The following is an 18,343-nucleotide window of genomic DNA, read 5'->3' as shown; positions in this document are numbered from 1 at the left end:
AAAAAAAATCATATTATTAATTTATATTTCATTGTAATATAAAAAAATTAAATGTAGTAAGTCAGAAGTTGACCGAAATTAATTTGATTAATCTTTTATCGATTTCATATATTGGACTGTAATCGATTTTATTATTAAATCGCTATGCTTAGCGTAAAAATACCAAGAAAATACTATAGTTAATTATATTCATGGAGTGATGAATGTCTTTTCTAACAAATATTTTTATTTGAAATGAATAAATAGCAAAATGTCAGCATTTTGTGAGAACATTAACAATGTCGAGATGGATCTTCCAGTACTATTGGCCAATTTGAAAAAATCTTGTGGATTATGGTTCCTAAACGAGCGACATACAACCGTCATACTTAATAATGAAAACAACTTATCCTCATATGAAAACATAACAACAGCCACTGTGGAGATATTGCGTCATGGATTGAGTATAAAATCAGGAGATACTATAACGGTGAGATATCATCTCTAAGGACCATTTATGTTGTGAAAAGTGTGTGTTTCTATTTGCATTGGAAGTAGTATTAACATATTTTTTCATTGATTTATTGTTTGCTACATAGATATGCAGTTAAGTGTTAGTTGGTATAATTTTTATATGTACGTACGTACTCAAGTAAGATAAACCTTGAATTAAATACGTATTGATGAAAAAGAAGCTAAATGTGAAATGATTGAGTGCTAAATGCCTAGGCTATTACTAAATAGAAATAAAAGATTTTACTGTTGAAACTTATTCGTATTTGATATTCTATGACTATATAGTAGTTCTTATATACAGCATTATAATTTAAAAATATGTCTCTTCGTTTTTAAGGCGAACTGTAAACCAACAATTGGTTTTTCTAGTGAAAATATTTACCTTGATAGCCCCGACGGTTTTAAGAAGCTTGTGGAAGATTTTGAATGGGTTTGTAGATCGGCGCAGATTCGTGATTCAATTGCAGGGGATTTCTCTATAGAACCGGCGTCATATGGGAGCAGCATAAAACAAAATGAGGGTGCATCATCTGCAACTAATGACAGTGAACAGTATTCAATTGAAAGATTCCTTTGTTCCTGGGTGCTACGTAATTTACAGTCGAATTGCTTAAGTGTTTGTTTGCAAGTTTTGGTTGCAGAAAAAGAGTTGATCAATACATACTACACTAAAGAAGCATTTCTACGCAATGAGGCGTATTCGACGTCACTTTTTATTTGCTTATCAGCTGTAGAATTGAACCAATACAGTCTGATAAGTCAAATAGATACAAAACTTTACAGTCCAAAATCCGTGACTACTACAACGAGCAGTAAGCACAGCCGGACCTCTTCACATCCCACATTCTCCATTTCTCCATCTAAAAATACAAATATTAGAAAGACTGGTGAAAAATATGAGGAAACGAATGTGGAGAAAAGCCCCACAAAAAACGATTTACGTAAAACGGTAATTAAGAAAATTTTGTACATTTAATATAATAATACTATATCGAAGTATATTAAAATTTGATATTTTTTTATTTAGACTGATTTTACAAATGTTGCATCGAATTCGAGCGTCCCTGCTTTACTAACATTTCGTAAAACGAAAAGCCTTCCAACATTACTATACAAACCCTACGTATCGTTCGGATTATTTTTCGACGAAAAGCCTAGACCACGTTCTAAAACAATGGCTATTAAGTCGCAAAATTGTTTACGAAAAAATAATAGGCAGCTATTTGTTAAATCAAATGATTTTAATGCGGAGCCTACTCTTGTCATTACGCCTAAAATAAGTAATAACAGTAGTTCCTGTTATTCCAATTCTACTACCAACACAAGAACCACATCAAATTCATTGTGCTCTGGAAGCGATTTCACTGACATCGAACTGTCTTCGAAAAATTGTCAAAACCAACAGCAAATATTTGCTTCAGCTAAATTAAGGCAGAGATCGTCTTCCTCAACACGTACGCCCTCCATTTCTTCCTTTAATACTGCACCTACCTGTCGCATAGAATTAATTAATTGCGATGATATCAAAATCTGGACCGATCAGGCTTATGAACAAACTCAAATCCCACAAAGTGGTTTTAATCGGGAAAACTCGACAACCGATCCATGTACCATACCGCAAGGTTTTGAACCACTCAAACAGGTGATACCCAATATCATTGTACATAAATATAATAAATATAAATGTAAATTATCTCTTACAGAAAGCGAAAAGTGCAAGCCCTTTAGGCAGTTTTCTATGCAATCTATTCAGCACTCCTCCCACATATACCCATTGGTCCATATCCAATCAAAATGATAACAGTTATGTTAGCAATTTAGATGATACCGAAACTAATGGTTTTACTGCGGCATTAGCCTTTCCTTGTAATTTGAAACAACCTGCAGATAATTCGAAAATCTCGTCTGGTGTCTTCGATGCATTCATGCCAGTTTATGGACAAAAGTTGCGTTCACGGCACTCCCAAAGCTTGTTTGAGGATGGTATAAGTACGCTAGATTATAAAACAACAGCAAATGATTCAGCAACGGATATAACAGTGAAAAGTGGTGCCAAATTAACTGAAACCTCGAAACCATTGCCAAAATATGAACAATCGTTAACAGACTTTTTAGAAACTTCGCAAATGTCTCGAAATAACACTGATTTGGAAAAAGAAAATGCACATTTTCGTGTATCGGAAGCGATAATATCAGCAATGGAACATATAAAATGGGACAACAGCACCGAACCAGAGAAAAAGTGGCGTCGTAGAAAAGGTATTTTTCAATAATATTGTAGTTTTTTTATAGATTATTTACTTATGTTACTTATACATATTTTAGAAGCAAGTCAATCTGCAACTACCCAAATCGCCACAGATTGCTTGAGCAGTGAAAATACAAACAGTCGTATACATAAAACTGATGTATGTATTCAGAAATTTACATTTAAAATTAACAAACCTAATTATATACCAAACAAAATTTAGACTTCTCCCGATGAAGCCAGCGAACATATACCTTACGCAGAGTTAGATGAGAATTGTTTAGATTCACTTTCTGCTGAAGTGGTTGGGCTCTCACTTATTTCCAAATTTAATGACAAACATCTGCCTAAAGTGTCCGAGTTGAAATGGTTGGTTTCAGAGGAAGATACGCCGCAACAACTATTGCCAATGCCTGATAATAGTCCTACCTCGAATCCCGATGAAAATGTGATACAACCGCTTACACGCGGCACACGTTATTGGGCTCCACCACGCCAACAAATTATCTTTACGGATCATCCCTCGTCAAAGTACTACTGCTTATGATTTTTAATGAAAGCGACTTTCAAATTGATAATTTTTTGTCTTTTACAGTCGCAAAGAGTTGATACAAAAGCAGAACAATCGTTGCGCAGGCTGTGGAATGCGAGTTTCTCGGCAATATATCAATAGTTTTCGCTATTGTACGTATCTCGGTAAATATCATTGCACCGGATGTCATCGCAATCAAATATCACCGATTCCTGCAAAAATTTTACAATCGTAAGTGACTTTATACTGTATAATGTTGGTCAATATTGCATATTTCGTTTTCAACGTATTTGTGTCAATACATTTAGTTGGGATTACAAGTGCTATCCTGTTAGCGTTTTCTCTTACCGCTTATTGGATCAGATGTATACGTATCCGCTGTTTTATGTGCCAGACTTAAATCCTGCCCTATACATAAATAATAAAGGGCTATTATCCGCGCGAAAGAAGCGTGTTCACTTGAAATTCGTTAAAGATTTTGTAAAGACCTGCCGTTTTGCTGTCAGGTGCGTGGAATCATTTCCGAGAATTTTAAAATTGAACCAAACTAATGTTATCTTTATTTATAGAGAGCAAGTTTACTTCGAAAGCATACCAGAACACATTGCAAACGATCCGGATATTTGGTCATTGTCTGATTTCATTGATGTGCGAAACAAAAGTATGCAACACTCAATCGATGAACTCATTGAAAAATGTGAACATCATATTTTCAATTGTGTGGTGCGTTGCAACAACAAATATCGATTTATATATAATACTTTTTGACATTTTAGACTATTAACAAATTTTATATTTTTAATTATATTTTGTTTTGATAATAGTTGTGTACAGCCCGTGGATTTCACTGTGAATTTTGCCAAAAGGATCAAGTGATATATCCATGGCTACAAAATGTGTTTCGTTGTGATCGTTGTGGTTCTTGCTTTCATTTGAGCTGCTGGAAGTTAATGTCCAATACGTGTTGTAGATGCCAAAGAATAACCAAAAGACAAGAGATTGTTGTTACCTGAAACGCAATGCAACAAAGTTCAGCACCGAAAATCCGAATGTACCTTTATCCAAATTCGAATATAATACAAACGCAAATATTATAAAAAGAGTATATACGTACAAATATTTAGATATTACTAGTAGAATTTGATCTGTAAATATTGCTTAGCAGAATACTAAAAATAGTACGCAAAATTGTTTTTTTTTTTTTGTTTTTATTGTAATTCAACTTGGAGACAAATACTGTATAGTTCTATCTTTATCACTATTTTATTTATATGTATTAAACTATATAATCAAATGTTAGGGTATTTATTGGAGTACGATTACAGAAAAAAATTATATTTTATTGTTATAATTATTTAATAATTAAAAAGTCTTTAAAAGAGGTACTCTTTTAAATTCGAATGATGTTTAGATTTTGAAATTAGTTTAGTCTAAATATGTCTCCATTAAACATTTTTTTAGGTTATATAGTGGCTGTCGGTTTTTTATTAATGAGCAAATATTGCCATTTATAATATATAGCTTTCAAAGCTTATTTTTATACAGTACTAAGTATTAAACGAAATTTAAGTGAGTAATCTTATTTTTATTGTAATTTATATATATGTACATTTTGTACTATTCTAATCAAAATTCTAAACTGTGGTACTTGCTGAAATGTATACGAAAGTATTTTATTGAATGAATAACTATCGAATTTGTATTTATATTTACTTTGAGCGTTCAATATCTGTGCTATTTTAAAATTAGTAAAGTAATTAGTAAAACAACTTAAAACGAAAACATTATTAGACCAAAATCAGTTTTTTATAAAAATAAAATACAAATTACTTAATATATTTAATTATAAATAATGTTTTCTTATTGGTTATACATATTTATGAAAAGGACAAAATGTATTTTATTTAAAGCGAAGTTTATAAAAAACCTGCATTTTTAATCAAATGTAGTAAAAGAGCGATAAGGAAGTGTATTTAACTTTAACTTTAAGTGACTATATTTTTTCCGGCAAAATCCGGGACGGGTTTTTACATATTATCCATATTACAATTCACTGAAAATCGCGACATATGATAGGGGGGGAAAGCAACACAACTTTATTCGAAAAGAATGGAAATGATTAAAAAGAAAGCAAAGTAATATTAAAAAATTTAATCACTGTCTGGTTTATTCGTTTGTATATAAGTTGATGAAGTGGGCGGTCTTTCCGGCATTGTTGAAGACGTCTTCGGTCTGACGTATTTCTCTTCTTGACTGATTTTTCGAAGAAGCCCAGGCTGCAATTTTAAATGAGTGAAAAATTCCAAACAAGAAATTTTAAAATTTTTCTTCACAAATAAAATCGATTTCACGGTGCTGCTGACTTGTAGGCGAGTTTTTTCGTATGTCCACATTCTGTTAATTGTGGAAAATTTTCGTTCCACTGGTGCCGATGTTCCTGGTAGTACCAGAGCGTATTCAACGATCTCTGAAAGCTCAACGATTGGTGTTTTTTGCTTCAACAGAAAAGTAAAACATTAAACCCAACGTTTGTCAGCAGATTTCTGCTCTTTGCTTCATTCATCAATTCGTTTGTCTACTATATACTGAGAAATATAAGTGAATTGTTCGAACAGCTTAAGTGAAGTAGTGTCTGATGCTTTCAAAATATAATTTTTTGTGAGGAAAATAAACGTTTTCTCAATTTTTTCACAGTCGAGTTTATCAGTGAGTAGCACCCAACCAAATAGTTTTACATGAGCAAACTGTTGAGTCCATGCCTCAAGATATTAGTAGAAATCACCTGATTGACATATTGAAGGCAAATATGAGAAAACTAAAATTGAGGTGTAAAATGAAAATTTTACTCGCCTCTACTTAAAAATGTTTCAAATCATAGTCTTCTTTATTCAGGTTTTCCATTTCCGCTTTTACTTGCATATGAAAGTAATTGTGTTGGTTGGATGTTTGCAAATTGTTCATTAAATGTTGCAAGTGTTTGTAAATTGCAACTGCTGGAATATCATCGCCTTCAATTTTCTTTTTTGTTTCCTCGAAAATCAAGGTCTAAAATTAATGAGATAATAATTAAATATTATATTTTTCCGCTTTGGAAAAAATTTTAGTAAATAAAAATATATTTTCACCTGTTCATAAGCAAAAATGAACCAGTACGTTTTCAAAGGTTGGAACATTCGAATGGTTTTCGCCAAAGCTTCTCTCAAGCTAATGAACCGAGTTTTGCAGTAACCAACCAGTTGATCGTATTCGTCTCCAGAAATCTCGCAGATTGACTTCAATGCTTCTGTGCAAACGAAGTGCATGTAAAAATGAGTGTAGATCTGAACAACACTGCTCTCAATTTCAACATCGAGTGCATTACATGCGTTACGAATCGCATTATGTACGATATGCGCTGCACAACCTACATAAACTATGTTCGATTTTAATTTCTTTAATTTTGCAAAAACATTTCCTTCACTTTTTGGATCAACGTGACCGAAATTAATTTGCGCACTGTCACTACAGTAAGCGATCAATTTATCAGTCAAATCAAGATTTTCCAAGGCTCTTTTAATGAATGAAAAAATCATATCCGACGTTTCACCTTTTTTTTGTAAAAGTTCAATTATTTTACCATATAAAATAACGAATGACGACAGAAAACATCTTGATTGCTCTGCGATTGAAAGCGCTGGTCGACAAACAAATGAATCGGGCTATCTGTAAATTAGACTTGAGGAATTCCAATGCGTAAGGTGCAAAAACATTGGTTATTATCGCTTCACTTTTTGTTCTTCAATGTTATGATTGAAGTTTGAAGAGAAGCATCTGCTGCCACTTTGTCCTTTTTTCTTTTCAAATGATTTTCCATATCATTGCCTCTACCAGAGAACGTATATTATATATATATATAACATGGAAAATCATTTGAAGAGAGAAAAGGACAAATGGCAGCAGATGCTTCTTGCAGATGCTTCTTGCCATACTAATATATTATACTACTATATTATATATATATATATGAACGTTCTCTCTATAATATACGTTCTCTGTAATCTCTCTATTTATTTTTTAATATATTAGTATGGCAACACTGGTTTTTGAGATATTTGTTTTCGAGATATTTGCATTTTAAGTTTAAAATAACAAATTTTATTTTACAATTTCTCGATTTATGGTTAACTTTTCTTTTATATTAAGCACTTATTATACACTAACACTTCACTACAATGTTTCTACATATTTATTTTATATTAAATATTTAAATATTTGCTTTAAATAAGCATTTTATTTTTACACAATTTTCGTTATATGAACAATAACAAATGGGTTCCATGTTGTCAGATAATAAGTGTTGCCATATCCAAACGAATGAAAGCAATAAAAATAAATAAAAAACCCAATTACCCTCTACAAAATATTATGAACTAAATTTTCCAGTTTAACAAAAGAAAAAGGTTTTATGGCTTAAACGTAGGTTTTATTGCATCTGATAATTTCACCATGATGCTGATTTGCTATATTTTTAGGCCATATGTATTCATATATCAAATTTTCAAAATCTTCATTGTTATTATAATTATCCTTAATAAAAGTTGCAGTTTAAAGGAAGTGATATACCCTCTTTAACATTACTTTCTTTTTGTTTAGATTTCTTATATGCACCGGCCGCGCTTCAAAAAAATAACTCTGGTCGGTCCAACACCGGGGTGTTCATAATTCAATCGCGTCAAACTCCTTTCTGTACTGGCGGCCTTCGGCCGCGCTTCAAAAAATTAACCCTGGTCGGTCCACCACCGGGGTGTTCATAAATCAATCGCGTCAAACTCCTTTTTGCACTGGCGGCCTTCGGACGCGCTTCAAAAAAATAACCCTGGTCCGTCCACCACCGGGGTGTTCATAATTTAATCGCGTCAAACTTCTTACCGCACTGGCGCTTCGGCCGCGATTCAAAAAAATACCAATCCAATACCATAATTTATCAATAGAAGGGAATGAACAAAATTATAGTATATGTATATGGGGTATAAAACTCTTTTATTGTTAATTTTAATTCGCTTTTAAAATATAAATATATATATATATATATATATATAATAGATATGGCAAAACTTGTTAGCTGTCAACATGGAACCCATTTGTTATTGTTCATATAACGAAAATTGTGTAAAAATTAAATGCTTATTTAAAGCAAATACTTAAATATTTAATATAAAATAAATATGTAGAAACATTGAAGTGAAGTGTTGGTGTATAATAAGTGCATAATATAAAAGAAAAGTTTACCATAAATCTAGAAATTGTAAAATAAAATTTGTGAAATTTTCAACTAAAAATGCAAATATCTCGAAAACTATAAGTTTCCGGCGGCATATTCGTGATCTGGAGAATCTCCTCTATCCAACCATACCCCTCTTAACACTGAAATCGTGGGATGCTAAACTAAAGCCGACCGCCCATTTTATCCCCGAAAACCTGAGACGGTATACTAAAGCCGACCCTTAATTTGAAAAACAATTTTGTTATATGTTACTAAAATTTTTAAATTAAAAAATGTTTTTTTAAATTTTAATCCAAAATGTTTGGGATAAAAAATTTGACTTTTAATAATTAAAAAATTCGCAACCCTGATTAGGAATAAATCAGTGGAAATTATCCTCTTTTAATAAATTACCGAAAGTATAATCTCGATACAATTTTGAAAGTAACGGCGAAAATTGCATGTGAACGAACCTTAATCAATGAAGTGTGTTGGAAAAATGAATCAGCTGAGTGTCTCAAAGCATGCGATAAGAGATTGTATATGCAAAGAAATTCTATTTGAAACAACTAAGTATATATAAATTTCGCACTGTAAATTGATGAATTTAAAGAATTTTGTACGTTTATTAAAAAAAATGACAGTGGGTGAAAATGGCACAACTTTGGACTATCGCAATATGGTAATAATGGCACCGATGGTTCGAGTTGGAACTTTACCAATGCGTTTGATGGCGCTAGAATTCGGTGCTGACATTGTTTATACAGAAGAATTAATTGATTTGAAGTTAATGCGAAGTAAAAGGCGTGTAAATGGTAAGCGTGTATATGTGTTAGGATTTTATTATAATTAATGTTTTCACATATAACAGCTGCATTGGGTACCATTGACTTTGTCGACCGAAGTGATGGCACAATTGTATTTCGCACTTGCGCAAAGGAACGACAGCAACTTGTACTGCAGTTAGGAACAAGTGACGCAGAACGCGCATTAAGCGTAGGCAAGTTAGTCGAAAATGACATTGCCGGGCTAGATATAAATATGGGATGCCCCAAAGAATTCTCCATAAAAGGAGGAATGGGTGTAGCACTACTTGCTCAACCAGATAAGGCGGAGCATATCCTAACTACATTATGCCAAAATTTGAGCATTCCAGTAACCTGTAAAATTAGGTGAGTTTAAATTGACTACACACTCATGAAAATAAGACTAATTTAAGGCAATACAGAATTTTACCAGACCTCAATGATACAATCAAACTGGTGCAGCGTTTTGCAACTACAGGAATAGCTGCTATTGCGATACACGCGCGTACGCGAGATGAACGACCACAGCACGCGCCACACCCAGGCAAGTATTACAAATATTAGTAAATAAATTAATTTACATTTTACGCCTTCAATAGATTTTATACGGGAAATTGCGAAGGCGGTCGATATACCAGTGATTGCAAATGGCGGTTCGAAAGAATTTCAAAATTATAAAGATTTAATAAGCTTTCGCGATTTGTGCGGCGCTACAAGTGTTATGGTAGGTAGAGCTGCACAATTGAACGTGTCTATTTTCCGAAAAAAAGGTAATTATTTTTTAAATTAATTAATAAAAAAAAAAAAGAATATCTATATATATATATATATAATATATAATAAATATTAATTATCTGTTAGGAATGCTGCCAATGGATGATATTATTGTTAAGTATTTAAAGCTGAGTGTCGACTACGATAATGCTGCACACAACACGAAATATTGCGTGCAAAATATACTAAAAGAGTTGCAAGAATCACCGCGTGGTAAGCAATTTTTACAGTGTCAAACGCTACAACAAATGTGGTAAGTTTTGTTACATATATAGATATATGAATTGAATGTCTTTTCAAGATATTTTCCCTTGCAGTGAAATCTGGTCGCTTGGCGATTATTGTTATCGCAAACAATTGGAACTGAAAGAACGTGGAAACTTTGGAAGACGTGAAGTGGCGCCTGGCATGATACCTGATGACGACCCCAGTGAAGGTCCCGAAAAAAAGCGCAAAAAAATCGATATACCGCCACTAGAGGCTGATGTTGTTCAACATAATATTGCATTCTTGCGTTCAAATTATAATAGCGGTCTGTATAAAAAAAATGTGCCAATTTTTGCTTCTTGTTTTCAACTTGTTTTTCACAATATATACATAGATACACAATTGCCAAAAACAAAGCTCTACACGTATGCTGGTCGTAACAACATAAGCATAGCGCAATATGAAACGCAACGTATTGATAAACTTTTTCGTGCCATTTGCACGTTCAATGGCAAACGCTATACGAGCTCATTTTGGGAAAAAAACAAAAAACAAGCCGAGCAAGGTGCAGCCCTGGTGTGTTTACTCGACATCGGCGAAGTAACGGAAGGTGATTTGATAAAAAATGGTAGCATATTACGGTGATATATTGATTAATGTAAATACTGTTTGTACATATTTTTACTGCAATGAATACAATGAAACTAATTATTTGAGCTGCACTGCTAATACAACATATACAATTGTTTATCTAATGTTTCATAGTCAGAACAAGGAAAAGCGTTAAATTCGGTTTCACCGAAGCTATAATACCCTTCATAAATACAAAATATTTCATGTAAGAACTTAATTTTGTTCGATCAGTTTGTATGTGAGCTATATGCTACTATAGTAGACCAAACTGAACAATTTCTTCAGAACAAATTTGTACCGTTATCTTGGACAATAATACAGGCAATATTTCGTGAAGATATCTCGTCCAATAAGTTTTCCATACAAGGACTGGATTTTGATCGATCTGTTTGTATGAGAGCTACATATATGCTATAATGCTCCGATACCGGTGTGCAAAACTTAAGATTAATATCTCAAAAACCGAGGGATTAGTTTTCATACATATATACAGACAGATGGACACAGCTAAATCGGTTCAGCTCGGCATGCTGATTATTCAGATCTGCAATTTATAGGGTTTCCGACGTTTTCTTCTGCGTGTTACAAACTTCGTGGCCCAGGGTCTAAATATGAAAAGCGTAGGTTAATACATGATAACCGCATATTTAAATAAGATGTGATCTAATTATGTTACGTAAAGCGTTATGTTACGCTTTCAATCATATATTTTCCCAATATGGTTATCTTGCTTTTATTTTGAACTTTATACTCTCGTATAAAATTTGCGTAATTTGTGTATTAAACTTAATTTAAAAGTTCTATTTTACTGTTAACATTTATTGCGGTTCATGGTGTTCTCTCTTATTTTTGTTGACGGTTGACGGTTTGATGATGGTTTTGTAGTTGTGGTTGTTGATGTTGCTGCACGGGTAGTTGGCTGTGTCTCTGCTGCTGCTGCTGTTGCTGCTGATGATGATGATGATGATGATGATGATGATGTTGAGTATGGTGAGGCTGACGCTGTGGTGGTGGCATCATGTCATTGTCATCTCGATGTCCATAGTTGGCAATAAAGTGCAGTAAACCAGACTGAGTTATCGGATAACGAATACTTTCCAAAACCGCTGTAACATAATAGTTAAGAAAATGTTTTTTTTATAAATTAATAATTTGTGTAATTGAGGTTAGTAGCTCACACTGGGCAGTGTTAAAGCCATTTGGAAGCGTTTTGTCTGTGCGTTCGCGCATAAATTCCCATTCGCCCTTCTGATTTATGGCGCATTCAATGATCTTATTATCTAAATTTTTTAATGCTTTTGTATATTTCATCTTTGCGAAATATTCTGTTGTTCCACCGACATAAAGGTAGCCTACTTTCTCAGTTAACATGCTGAGTAAAAAAAACGAAATTGTTTTAGTATATATTGAAAAAAATATATGAAATAAAACATTGCACTAACCCCGGGGCACTTTCCACTTTTATTTTAAGACGAAAATCGATTGAGTTCATATTACTAGGTTTCCATTTAAGTACGTCGTTGCATACGCCAGCTGTATAGGGCTAGAAAATGTGTTATTATTGAAATGACAGCTGCTCTAATTGTTCATTTATTTTTTCTCAATCTTACTAGTTTTGAAGGTTGAAAAATTAAACCATCGGGTACATGTAATAACGATTTCGAGAATTTTTCACCCAGTAAAGAGGCAGATTGGCGAATGTCCCAAAATTCTTTATTGCGAATGCTGAATGGTTCCAACGGTCTATTGATCAGTCCTTTGATTATAGCCTCGTAGCGTGGTTCTAAAAATATGCGTTTGAAGAGATGTACAAAGTAAGTTTAGTTCGTTTAGGTATAAACACACCTATAATTTCCTTTTTGATACAATTCAGCCGGTCGGGATAGAAGGGCTTCGAATCGATGTCATAATTCGAAATTTTAATTATGTCGTATATGAGGTAGCGCGGTATAGATTCACCATTGAGTTTGTCAATTACCATTTCCTAACGTAATAAAATTATTAGGTTTATTGTTTAATAAAAATTTAATTTGATAGCTCACTCCATCTAAAAGTGTGTCTTCTAAGTGTTGGCCTAAATTGCCAGCTTTGACAAATGTTATATTTTCAACTTGGAAACAAGTATTGTTCCTGTCGAAAAAGTAAATCTCATCACGTTTATTAATAAGCATCATGTACCTGTGGTGGAATAATTAAAAATGTAGTAACAATAAATATTATAAACACATATGCGAATATACTGCTTACCGCGTGCCATCCGCCTTCCATGACACTCGATATGGTATCTCGCTTAAACGTTTTAAATTATTCTTATCCATAGATACCGGTTGCGCACCAGGAAAACCTGATTTTTCCCAACCGCACATTTCCTGTACCTTTAGCTGTAAATCTCCCAACCTTGGTTGATCAGTTACTTGCACTACACCTGGAACGCCGCTCATGAAGGTGGCATTTTTAATTACTAACTCCCTGCGTCGCTTCTTTTTACGGCCACCACCATTGGAAACGCCCGGTTCCTCCTCTGTTTGATCATCTTCTTCGTACTCCTCTTGTTCATCGCCATTAACGTTGTTTACGTCGTCTGCTTTACGCTTATGCGAGTCGTAGGAATTTGCGTAATTTCCATCACCGTCATCATATTCTAAACACCAAGCTGGTAGGGTAGGCGCTGGTCGAGGGTCCTCCTCTTCATCGTACCGACGAAATAACTCATTAATATAGTCCTGTTTGTAAATTCCTGGTGGACGTGCCTCTGCAAATATGGCTATTGCTGCTTCAATTGAGTAATCCAGTCTTTCCACTAAATAGGAAGCAATCAAAAATCCCGTTCTATTAAAACCATGTGTACAATGTACGCCTACAGTTTCAAGGGGACGTTCTTTGACGAAGCGGTCAACTATTTCAATAAATGATTGGGTTTGTTCTGGTGAAGGTGTTTCTCCATGGCCGCGACACTGTAGCTTGACATATTGAGCATCGCGTGATTCAACAATTTGACGATTGTAAAAACGCGTTGTGTTGGTCAAATCAATCCAAAGGCCCAGTTTTAACTAAAATTACAAATTATTATTGACAAAATTATACGAAAATAATATACAATATTAATCTACAACAGCCAAATCGAATATGTATATACATATGTTAACAAAAAAGTAGTTGTGCCTACAATATTGGCGACACGTTGCAGGGTACTAGTACAGACCTTTATTGCTTTAAAATAGTCAAAAATCATTTCAGGATGAAAGAGACATTCAATTGGCACTTGATCATCGAATGCACTACTCAATGGTGTTTTAAATGCCAAAAATCTTTCAGCAATTAATTTTTCGCTCTTTCGTGGGCAATTTAGCCATCGATTTGGTATTGGCCCAGGTCTTGAGTTTCGGGACATCTTTCTAAATTAGCACTTTAACACCGGAAAAGAGGTGTGTGCTTTTGAACTGCACAATAAAAATCACTATTTATATTTCACACGCACGGTAGCTTTTTTGTTAATTTTTTGTACACAATTTTAACCAAAGCCACAGACACAATAAATTAAAATTTGCACTATACTGTCACTTACAGCTGATACTCGAAGAGGATGGACGTACAATTTTAGTCGATAGCTATCGATTTTGTTTCTTGGTCTAAATTTTCCTAACGCACTTTGACATACCAAAATCTTGAGTTATAATTTGTTAATAATTATTATTACTTTTAAGTAATTCAGATTATTTGTTCCGCTTATTTTTCAATATTTTTTAGGTTTCTATTATATTATTATTTGAATTATTCTAAGCACTGAATTTCAGTACATAACAATCATCCTGAGGTGTTCCGGTTCCACTTCGTCTCTAAAAGTGAACCAATCAGTTTTGTGGAGTTGCGGCGTTTTGCAAGTACTCGTTTCTTGCATCTAAATATTTCTAAACTTTATTTAATTACAAAAAATAAAATAAAGATAAACTATTATGTCAGATACCGAAAAAAATATACCCGAAGGTTGGGAAGTTCGCAAAAGTCGGTCAACGGGTAAGCAATATATGAGTTTTATACAATACTTCACTGGTGAATGTTATCGCCAACGAACATAAGCATTGTGTATATCGTATTTACAGAAAGAAAAAAAGTAAAATTGGGGTATTTTTGATTTTGCAGGATTGACTTATTATTTGAATATTTATACAAAAGAATCCCAGTGGGATTTACCGTCTGAACCCGCAAAAAAGGAGTCGTCTGGTCCTAGTGAAGTGCGATGTTCCCATTTACTTGTTAAGCATAAAGGTAGTCGCCGTCCTAGTTCATGGCGCGAAGAAAATATTACACGATCTAAAGAAGAATCACGTGCGATTTTAGAAGACTATCGCAAGCAGATTGAGTCTGGTGACACTACATTAGCCGCATTAGCAACGAAGTACTCGGACTGCAGCTCTGCTAAACGTGGCGGAGATTTAGGTCCATTTGGCAAAGGTATGTAACCACAATTATTGTACTTATTTATGTACTGTAAACTTTCATGTTTATTTTGTTTTAGGTCAAATGCAAAAGGCATTTGAAGATGCAGCATTTAGTTTGAAGGTTGGACAAATGTCGAAAATTGTCGATACAGACTCCGGACTACATATAATTCTACGTACGGAATAAACAATTTATATTAACATTTAACGCTCCTACTCGTTTAATTAACTGAAATCGCATTTAAAAATTTCTAATAACTAAAGTTTTTTTAAATTGTAATTACGTTCATATTGTTAGCTAAACAAGTAATCCATTAAAATTATCAAAAATACATATGATAAAATTAAAATAAACCAAACGATACTATATTAAAATTCCATTTTATTCATTAACAGTTTTTGCCCAGCACCTTTTTCTTTTTTTAGCACTTCACTTAATGGCTTAAGGAGCTTTTTAAGCGCCGATTTCACAGCTTCAGTATTTTGCTCGAAAACATTTAATAATATAAAACAGGCCCGGTTTACATTTAACCAATCTCGCAGCTGAAAGCAAATAAGTTAGATTAATATAAGTGATACATGTGTATCAAATATAGTATTTCTTGCCGTATCATCATTGAGTTTTTGAACGAGGATTGATCCAAATGTTTCTGCGCTCTCGTTTTGGGACAGACGTTCTTTGTCATTTTTGATAACCTTTTTCAAAACAATATGCAGACCAGATTCCTCAATGCCTCGTACTGTTACTACAGCGACCGGTTCTTTAGTCTTTACTTCATCATCCGATGAATCGTTCTGTGGCTCATCAACGTCAGTAGCAGCTGCCAAGCGTTTTTGTTTCTTCGCTTTGGTAGCTTCTGCAATTATTTTCTCTACATCGTGAATGTTTTTTGCGTTTTTCGCCTTTCCTTCCTCTTCTACAGTTACAGTCCATGTTGTATCCACAATAACATCAGCGAGTGCTCTGGAAGCTTTCTGAAAGTACTCTTGGGTTACTAAAAAGAAAATGGAAGCAAATAGGTGGTTAATGTAGAAAAGTGGCAAGCATTATTATAAAACGGAAACATACATTTCTTCAATATTTCGGCGGTGACGAGACCTATATGTCTATTAGACATCCAAAATTTCGGATCTTCAGAAATGGCTGTGGATAAGGACTCTTCGATCTGTTCGAATATTTCTTTACGTCTAACATCTGTATCTTTTTTTCCATATTGCAAGCCATCATTAATGCTTGTAATGAAGCTGGGATGGAAACAATTTGTATCAGCAGGCACAACGAACCATTCGATGACACGACGACCCCATTGATTTTCCATCAAAGTTTTCAATTCGGGATGCAAATTGTCGTATATTGCCTTCTTAGTTGCTTTTGTGTCATCAAGACAGTTAACTAAAGCTATTAAGAAAATATGACCATGTTCATGTGTACTAATTTTTATCAAGTGATCTTTGATAGTTTTTATTATAGCCTGAAAGAACGAAATATTTGCGGTTAAAACTTCTATTTAAAAAAAAGAGTTCAAGGTCAATCAAAATAGGAACAAATTTAACTGACGTAATTGGTTTTAAATAAAACACATACGTTAGTTAATAAAAACAACTTACCCGCCTATTTTTTGGAGTGGATTTATAAAAACAAATAATTGCCGCTTGAGTGCCATCCTTAGTTGTTAGCATAAGTGGTATTAGAGGCGCAAATGCACTAACGGTTTCCTCTATTTTATCATCTTCACATACTGTTAAATATTCCAAAATGACTGCATGCACCAAAGAATTATCCACTAACTGTTTGTTAGCCAAATGGTCGATGTTGGATTTAACAGCACTCAATATGGACAATTTCATATCGATGGCGTCTTTGAAAGTATCAGCAAGTGTTTTTACATCGTCATCTTTTGACTGACGATATAGTTCTCCATAGAATTCTTGACGTAGATAAATACGTTGTTTTGTATTAGCTACAGTATGATAGGCGTGGTCAAGAATTTTACTAGATATATTGTGACCAGCCAAACGTATTACATTGCCCATAAAACTATCAACAATTTTTGATTTGATAGTAGGTGAGCCATATTTGAACATTCTTAGTACGCAAAAGTGAGAATATTTAGAAACACACATTTCCACCACTAGAGGTAGTAGTTTCTGAAAAAAAATATATTAATGAAAATAAATTAAACAAGACGTATGTGTTACCTCGGATAATTGATCACGAAGTAAAGGCGAAGAATGCTTCAACATGCATTGTATGATACGTGCGGTATCGTGTGCCATTATTAACTTTTTTATCACATCGCCACGATTCAGAATATTATATAGTTTTTCAACCAGCTCAGCTTTTTTTTCTGTACGACGACTTTAGGAATATAAATTACAATGTTTTCGTAGTAATATATACAAGAAAAAACACAATTACCATTTCAGCTTTTCATAAATTTGTTTAGCTTCCACTGACACCTCATACGAATCCTTGGCTTGCTTACGTTTAAGTTTCAGCTCTTTCTTTTCTTGTTTGAATTTACGCCAGTCGGTTTTTTCGCCTTCGGCAGGTTCGCTCCCCTTTTCACCCAACTTCTTACCTGTAGCATTCTTATTAAATTTGCCGCTGCCATTAAACTTTCCCGGAAATTTGTTGGCTCCCGGTTTTCCTAAGAATTTATTTGTACCTGATTTGGCAAAAGTTTTTGGAGGAAATTTGGATTTTCCCGTGGAGTTTACCTTAGATTTGCCTTTACCTCCTTCGAATTTCGAGCCTTTTTTATTAATAGGTCCATCTGTGTCATTCTCCGACTCACGTTTCTTCGCTTTAATCATTCTTATTTACAAGTTTTTAAACAAATAGGCAGATTTTTATGTAAAATGCAGTCCACGTGCGTTCAAACTGTTGTTTTCTTTAGATTAAGTGATTTGAAGTATGTCGTGTCTACAATTATTGCAACTCTGTTGGTTCGTTTCCATGTTGTT

At 33.7% G+C, this 18,343-nt stretch overlaps 5 protein-coding genes and 1 long non-coding RNA gene across 8 annotated transcripts; 3 read left to right on the top strand and 3 right to left on the bottom strand.

The window, feature by feature from the left end:
* Positions 1-156: 156 nt before the first annotated feature.
* Rubicon (run domain Beclin-1-interacting and cysteine-rich domain-containing protein rubicon) lies at positions 157-4,463 on the top strand. 2 transcript variants are annotated; one of them, XM_070109929.1, is made up of 10 exons: positions 157-469; positions 833-1,444; positions 1,523-2,137; positions 2,199-2,754; positions 2,824-2,903; positions 2,967-3,274; positions 3,339-3,506; positions 3,584-3,781; positions 3,845-3,998; positions 4,100-4,463. In XM_070109929.1, the coding sequence occupies exons 1-10, from the start codon at positions 251-253 to the stop codon at positions 4,286-4,288; spliced, it is 3,099 nt and encodes a 1,032-aa protein (XP_069966030.1). In that variant the 5' UTR covers positions 157-250; the 3' UTR covers positions 4,289-4,463. The 2 variants fall into 2 exon arrangements, with proteins under 2 accessions (XP_069966030.1, XP_014089042.2); XM_014233567.3 differs by having other exon boundaries at positions 158-469; positions 2,821-2,903.
* A 784-nt stretch (positions 4,464-5,247) lies between these two features.
* LOC106616699 (uncharacterized) lies at positions 5,248-7,219 on the bottom strand. The gene is made up of 2 exons (XR_011396466.1): positions 6,401-7,219; positions 5,248-6,320 (listed from the first exon to the last, which is right to left on the bottom strand). It is a non-coding gene; the product is annotated as an uncharacterized lncRNA (long non-coding RNA).
* Positions 7,220-8,994: 1,775 nt separating this feature from the next.
* Positions 8,995-11,038, top strand: Dus2 (Dihydrouridine synthase 2). 2 transcript variants are annotated; one of them, XM_014233545.3, is made up of 8 exons: positions 8,995-9,090; positions 9,162-9,332; positions 9,389-9,689; positions 9,746-9,867; positions 9,923-10,093; positions 10,185-10,350; positions 10,415-10,629; positions 10,699-11,038. In XM_014233545.3, coding segments are annotated over exons 1-8 (1,398 nt in total). In that variant the 5' UTR covers positions 8,995-9,089; the 3' UTR covers positions 10,950-11,038. The 2 variants fall into 2 exon arrangements, with proteins under 2 accessions (XP_014089020.2, XP_014089019.2); XM_014233544.3 differs by having other exon boundaries at positions 9,028-9,332.
* A 566-nt stretch (positions 11,039-11,604) lies between these two features.
* On the bottom strand, positions 11,605-14,504 carry mRNA-cap (mRNA capping enzyme). The gene is made up of 8 exons (XM_014233552.3): positions 14,140-14,504; positions 13,185-13,987; positions 12,980-13,115; positions 12,783-12,921; positions 12,548-12,720; positions 12,380-12,480; positions 12,116-12,309; positions 11,605-12,043 (listed from the first exon to the last, which is right to left on the bottom strand). The coding sequence occupies exons 1-8, from the start codon at positions 14,326-14,328 to the stop codon at positions 11,781-11,783; spliced, it is 1,998 nt and encodes a 665-aa protein (XP_014089027.1). The 5' UTR covers positions 14,329-14,504; the 3' UTR covers positions 11,605-11,780.
* A 275-nt stretch (positions 14,505-14,779) lies between these two features.
* Positions 14,780-15,751, top strand: dod ((peptidyl-prolyl cis/trans isomerase) NIMA-interacting 1 dodo). The gene is made up of 3 exons (XM_014233558.3): positions 14,780-14,951; positions 15,078-15,389; positions 15,454-15,751. Exons 1-3 carry the CDS (start codon positions 14,891-14,893, stop codon positions 15,561-15,563), a joined length of 483 nt encoding a protein of 160 aa, XP_014089033.1. The 5' UTR covers positions 14,780-14,890; the 3' UTR covers positions 15,564-15,751.
* Positions 15,739-18,305, bottom strand: peng (Pumilio and CPL domain-containing protein penguin). Its single transcript, XM_014233551.3, has 6 exons — positions 17,796-18,305; positions 17,576-17,735; positions 16,985-17,524; positions 16,446-16,848; positions 15,983-16,371; positions 15,739-15,919 (listed from the first exon to the last, which is right to left on the bottom strand). The coding sequence occupies exons 1-6, from the start codon at positions 18,191-18,193 to the stop codon at positions 15,746-15,748; spliced, it is 2,064 nt and encodes a 687-aa protein (XP_014089026.1). The 5' UTR covers positions 18,194-18,305; the 3' UTR covers positions 15,739-15,745.
* Between the last annotated feature and the right edge of the window lie 38 nt (positions 18,306-18,343).

Source organism: Bactrocera oleae, chromosome 5, assembly GCF_042242935.1.
Source record: "Bactrocera oleae isolate idBacOlea1 chromosome 5, idBacOlea1, whole genome shotgun sequence".
NCBI classification, from domain to species: Eukaryota; Metazoa; Arthropoda; class Insecta; order Diptera; family Tephritidae; genus Bactrocera; species Bactrocera oleae.
The sequence above is the reverse complement of the archived record's forward strand: the minus strand, read 5'-3'. Positions and strand labels throughout refer to the sequence as shown.

Coding starts and splice junctions, on each gene's coding strand:
- Rubicon (XM_014233567.3), top strand. CDS start 251: ATGTCAGCATTTTGTGAGAACATTAACAATGTCGAGATGGATCTTCCA. Junction 1,445..1,522: donor AAAACGATTTACGTAAAACG/GTAATTAAGAAA, acceptor TTTTTTATTTAG/ACTGATTTTACAAATGTTGC. Junction 3,275..3,338: donor ACGGATCATCCCTCGTCAAA/GTACTACTGCTT, acceptor TGTCTTTTACAG/TCGCAAAGAGTTGATACAAA.
- Dus2 (XM_014233544.3), top strand. CDS start 9,119: ATGAATTTAAAGAATTTTGTACGTTTATTAAAAAAAATGACAGTGGGT. Junction 10,094..10,184: donor GTCTATTTTCCGAAAAAAAG/GTAATTATTTTT, acceptor ATTATCTGTTAG/GAATGCTGCCAATGGATGAT. Junction 10,351..10,414: donor CAAACGCTACAACAAATGTG/GTAAGTTTTGTT, acceptor TTTCCCTTGCAG/TGAAATCTGGTCGCTTGGCG.
- mRNA-cap (XM_014233552.3), bottom strand. CDS start 14,328: ATGTCCCGAAACTCAAGACCTGGGCCAATACCAAATCGATGGCTAAAT. Junction 13,988..14,139: donor ACTATTTTAAAGCAATAAAG/GTCTGTACTAGT, acceptor TTGTAATTTTAG/TTAAAACTGGGCCTTTGGAT. Junction 12,044..12,115: donor TGGCTTTAACACTGCCCAGT/GTGAGCTACTAA, acceptor ATTATGTTACAG/CGGTTTTGGAAAGTATTCGT.
- dod (XM_014233558.3), top strand. CDS start 14,891: ATGTCAGATACCGAAAAAAATATACCCGAAGGTTGGGAAGTTCGCAAA. Junction 14,952..15,077: donor TCGCAAAAGTCGGTCAACGG/GTAAGCAATATA, acceptor TTGATTTTGCAG/GATTGACTTATTATTTGAAT. Junction 15,390..15,453: donor TTTAGGTCCATTTGGCAAAG/GTATGTAACCAC, acceptor ATTTTGTTTTAG/GTCAAATGCAAAAGGCATTT.
- peng (XM_014233551.3), bottom strand. CDS start 18,193: ATGATTAAAGCGAAGAAACGTGAGTCGGAGAATGACACAGATGGACCT. Junction 17,525..17,575: donor TTCGTGATCAATTATCCGAG/GTAACACATACG, acceptor ATTTTTTTTCAG/AAACTACTACCTCTAGTGGT. Junction 16,849..16,984: donor CCACTCCAAAAAATAGGCGG/GTAAGTTGTTTT, acceptor TCGTTCTTTCAG/GCTATAATAAAAACTATCAA.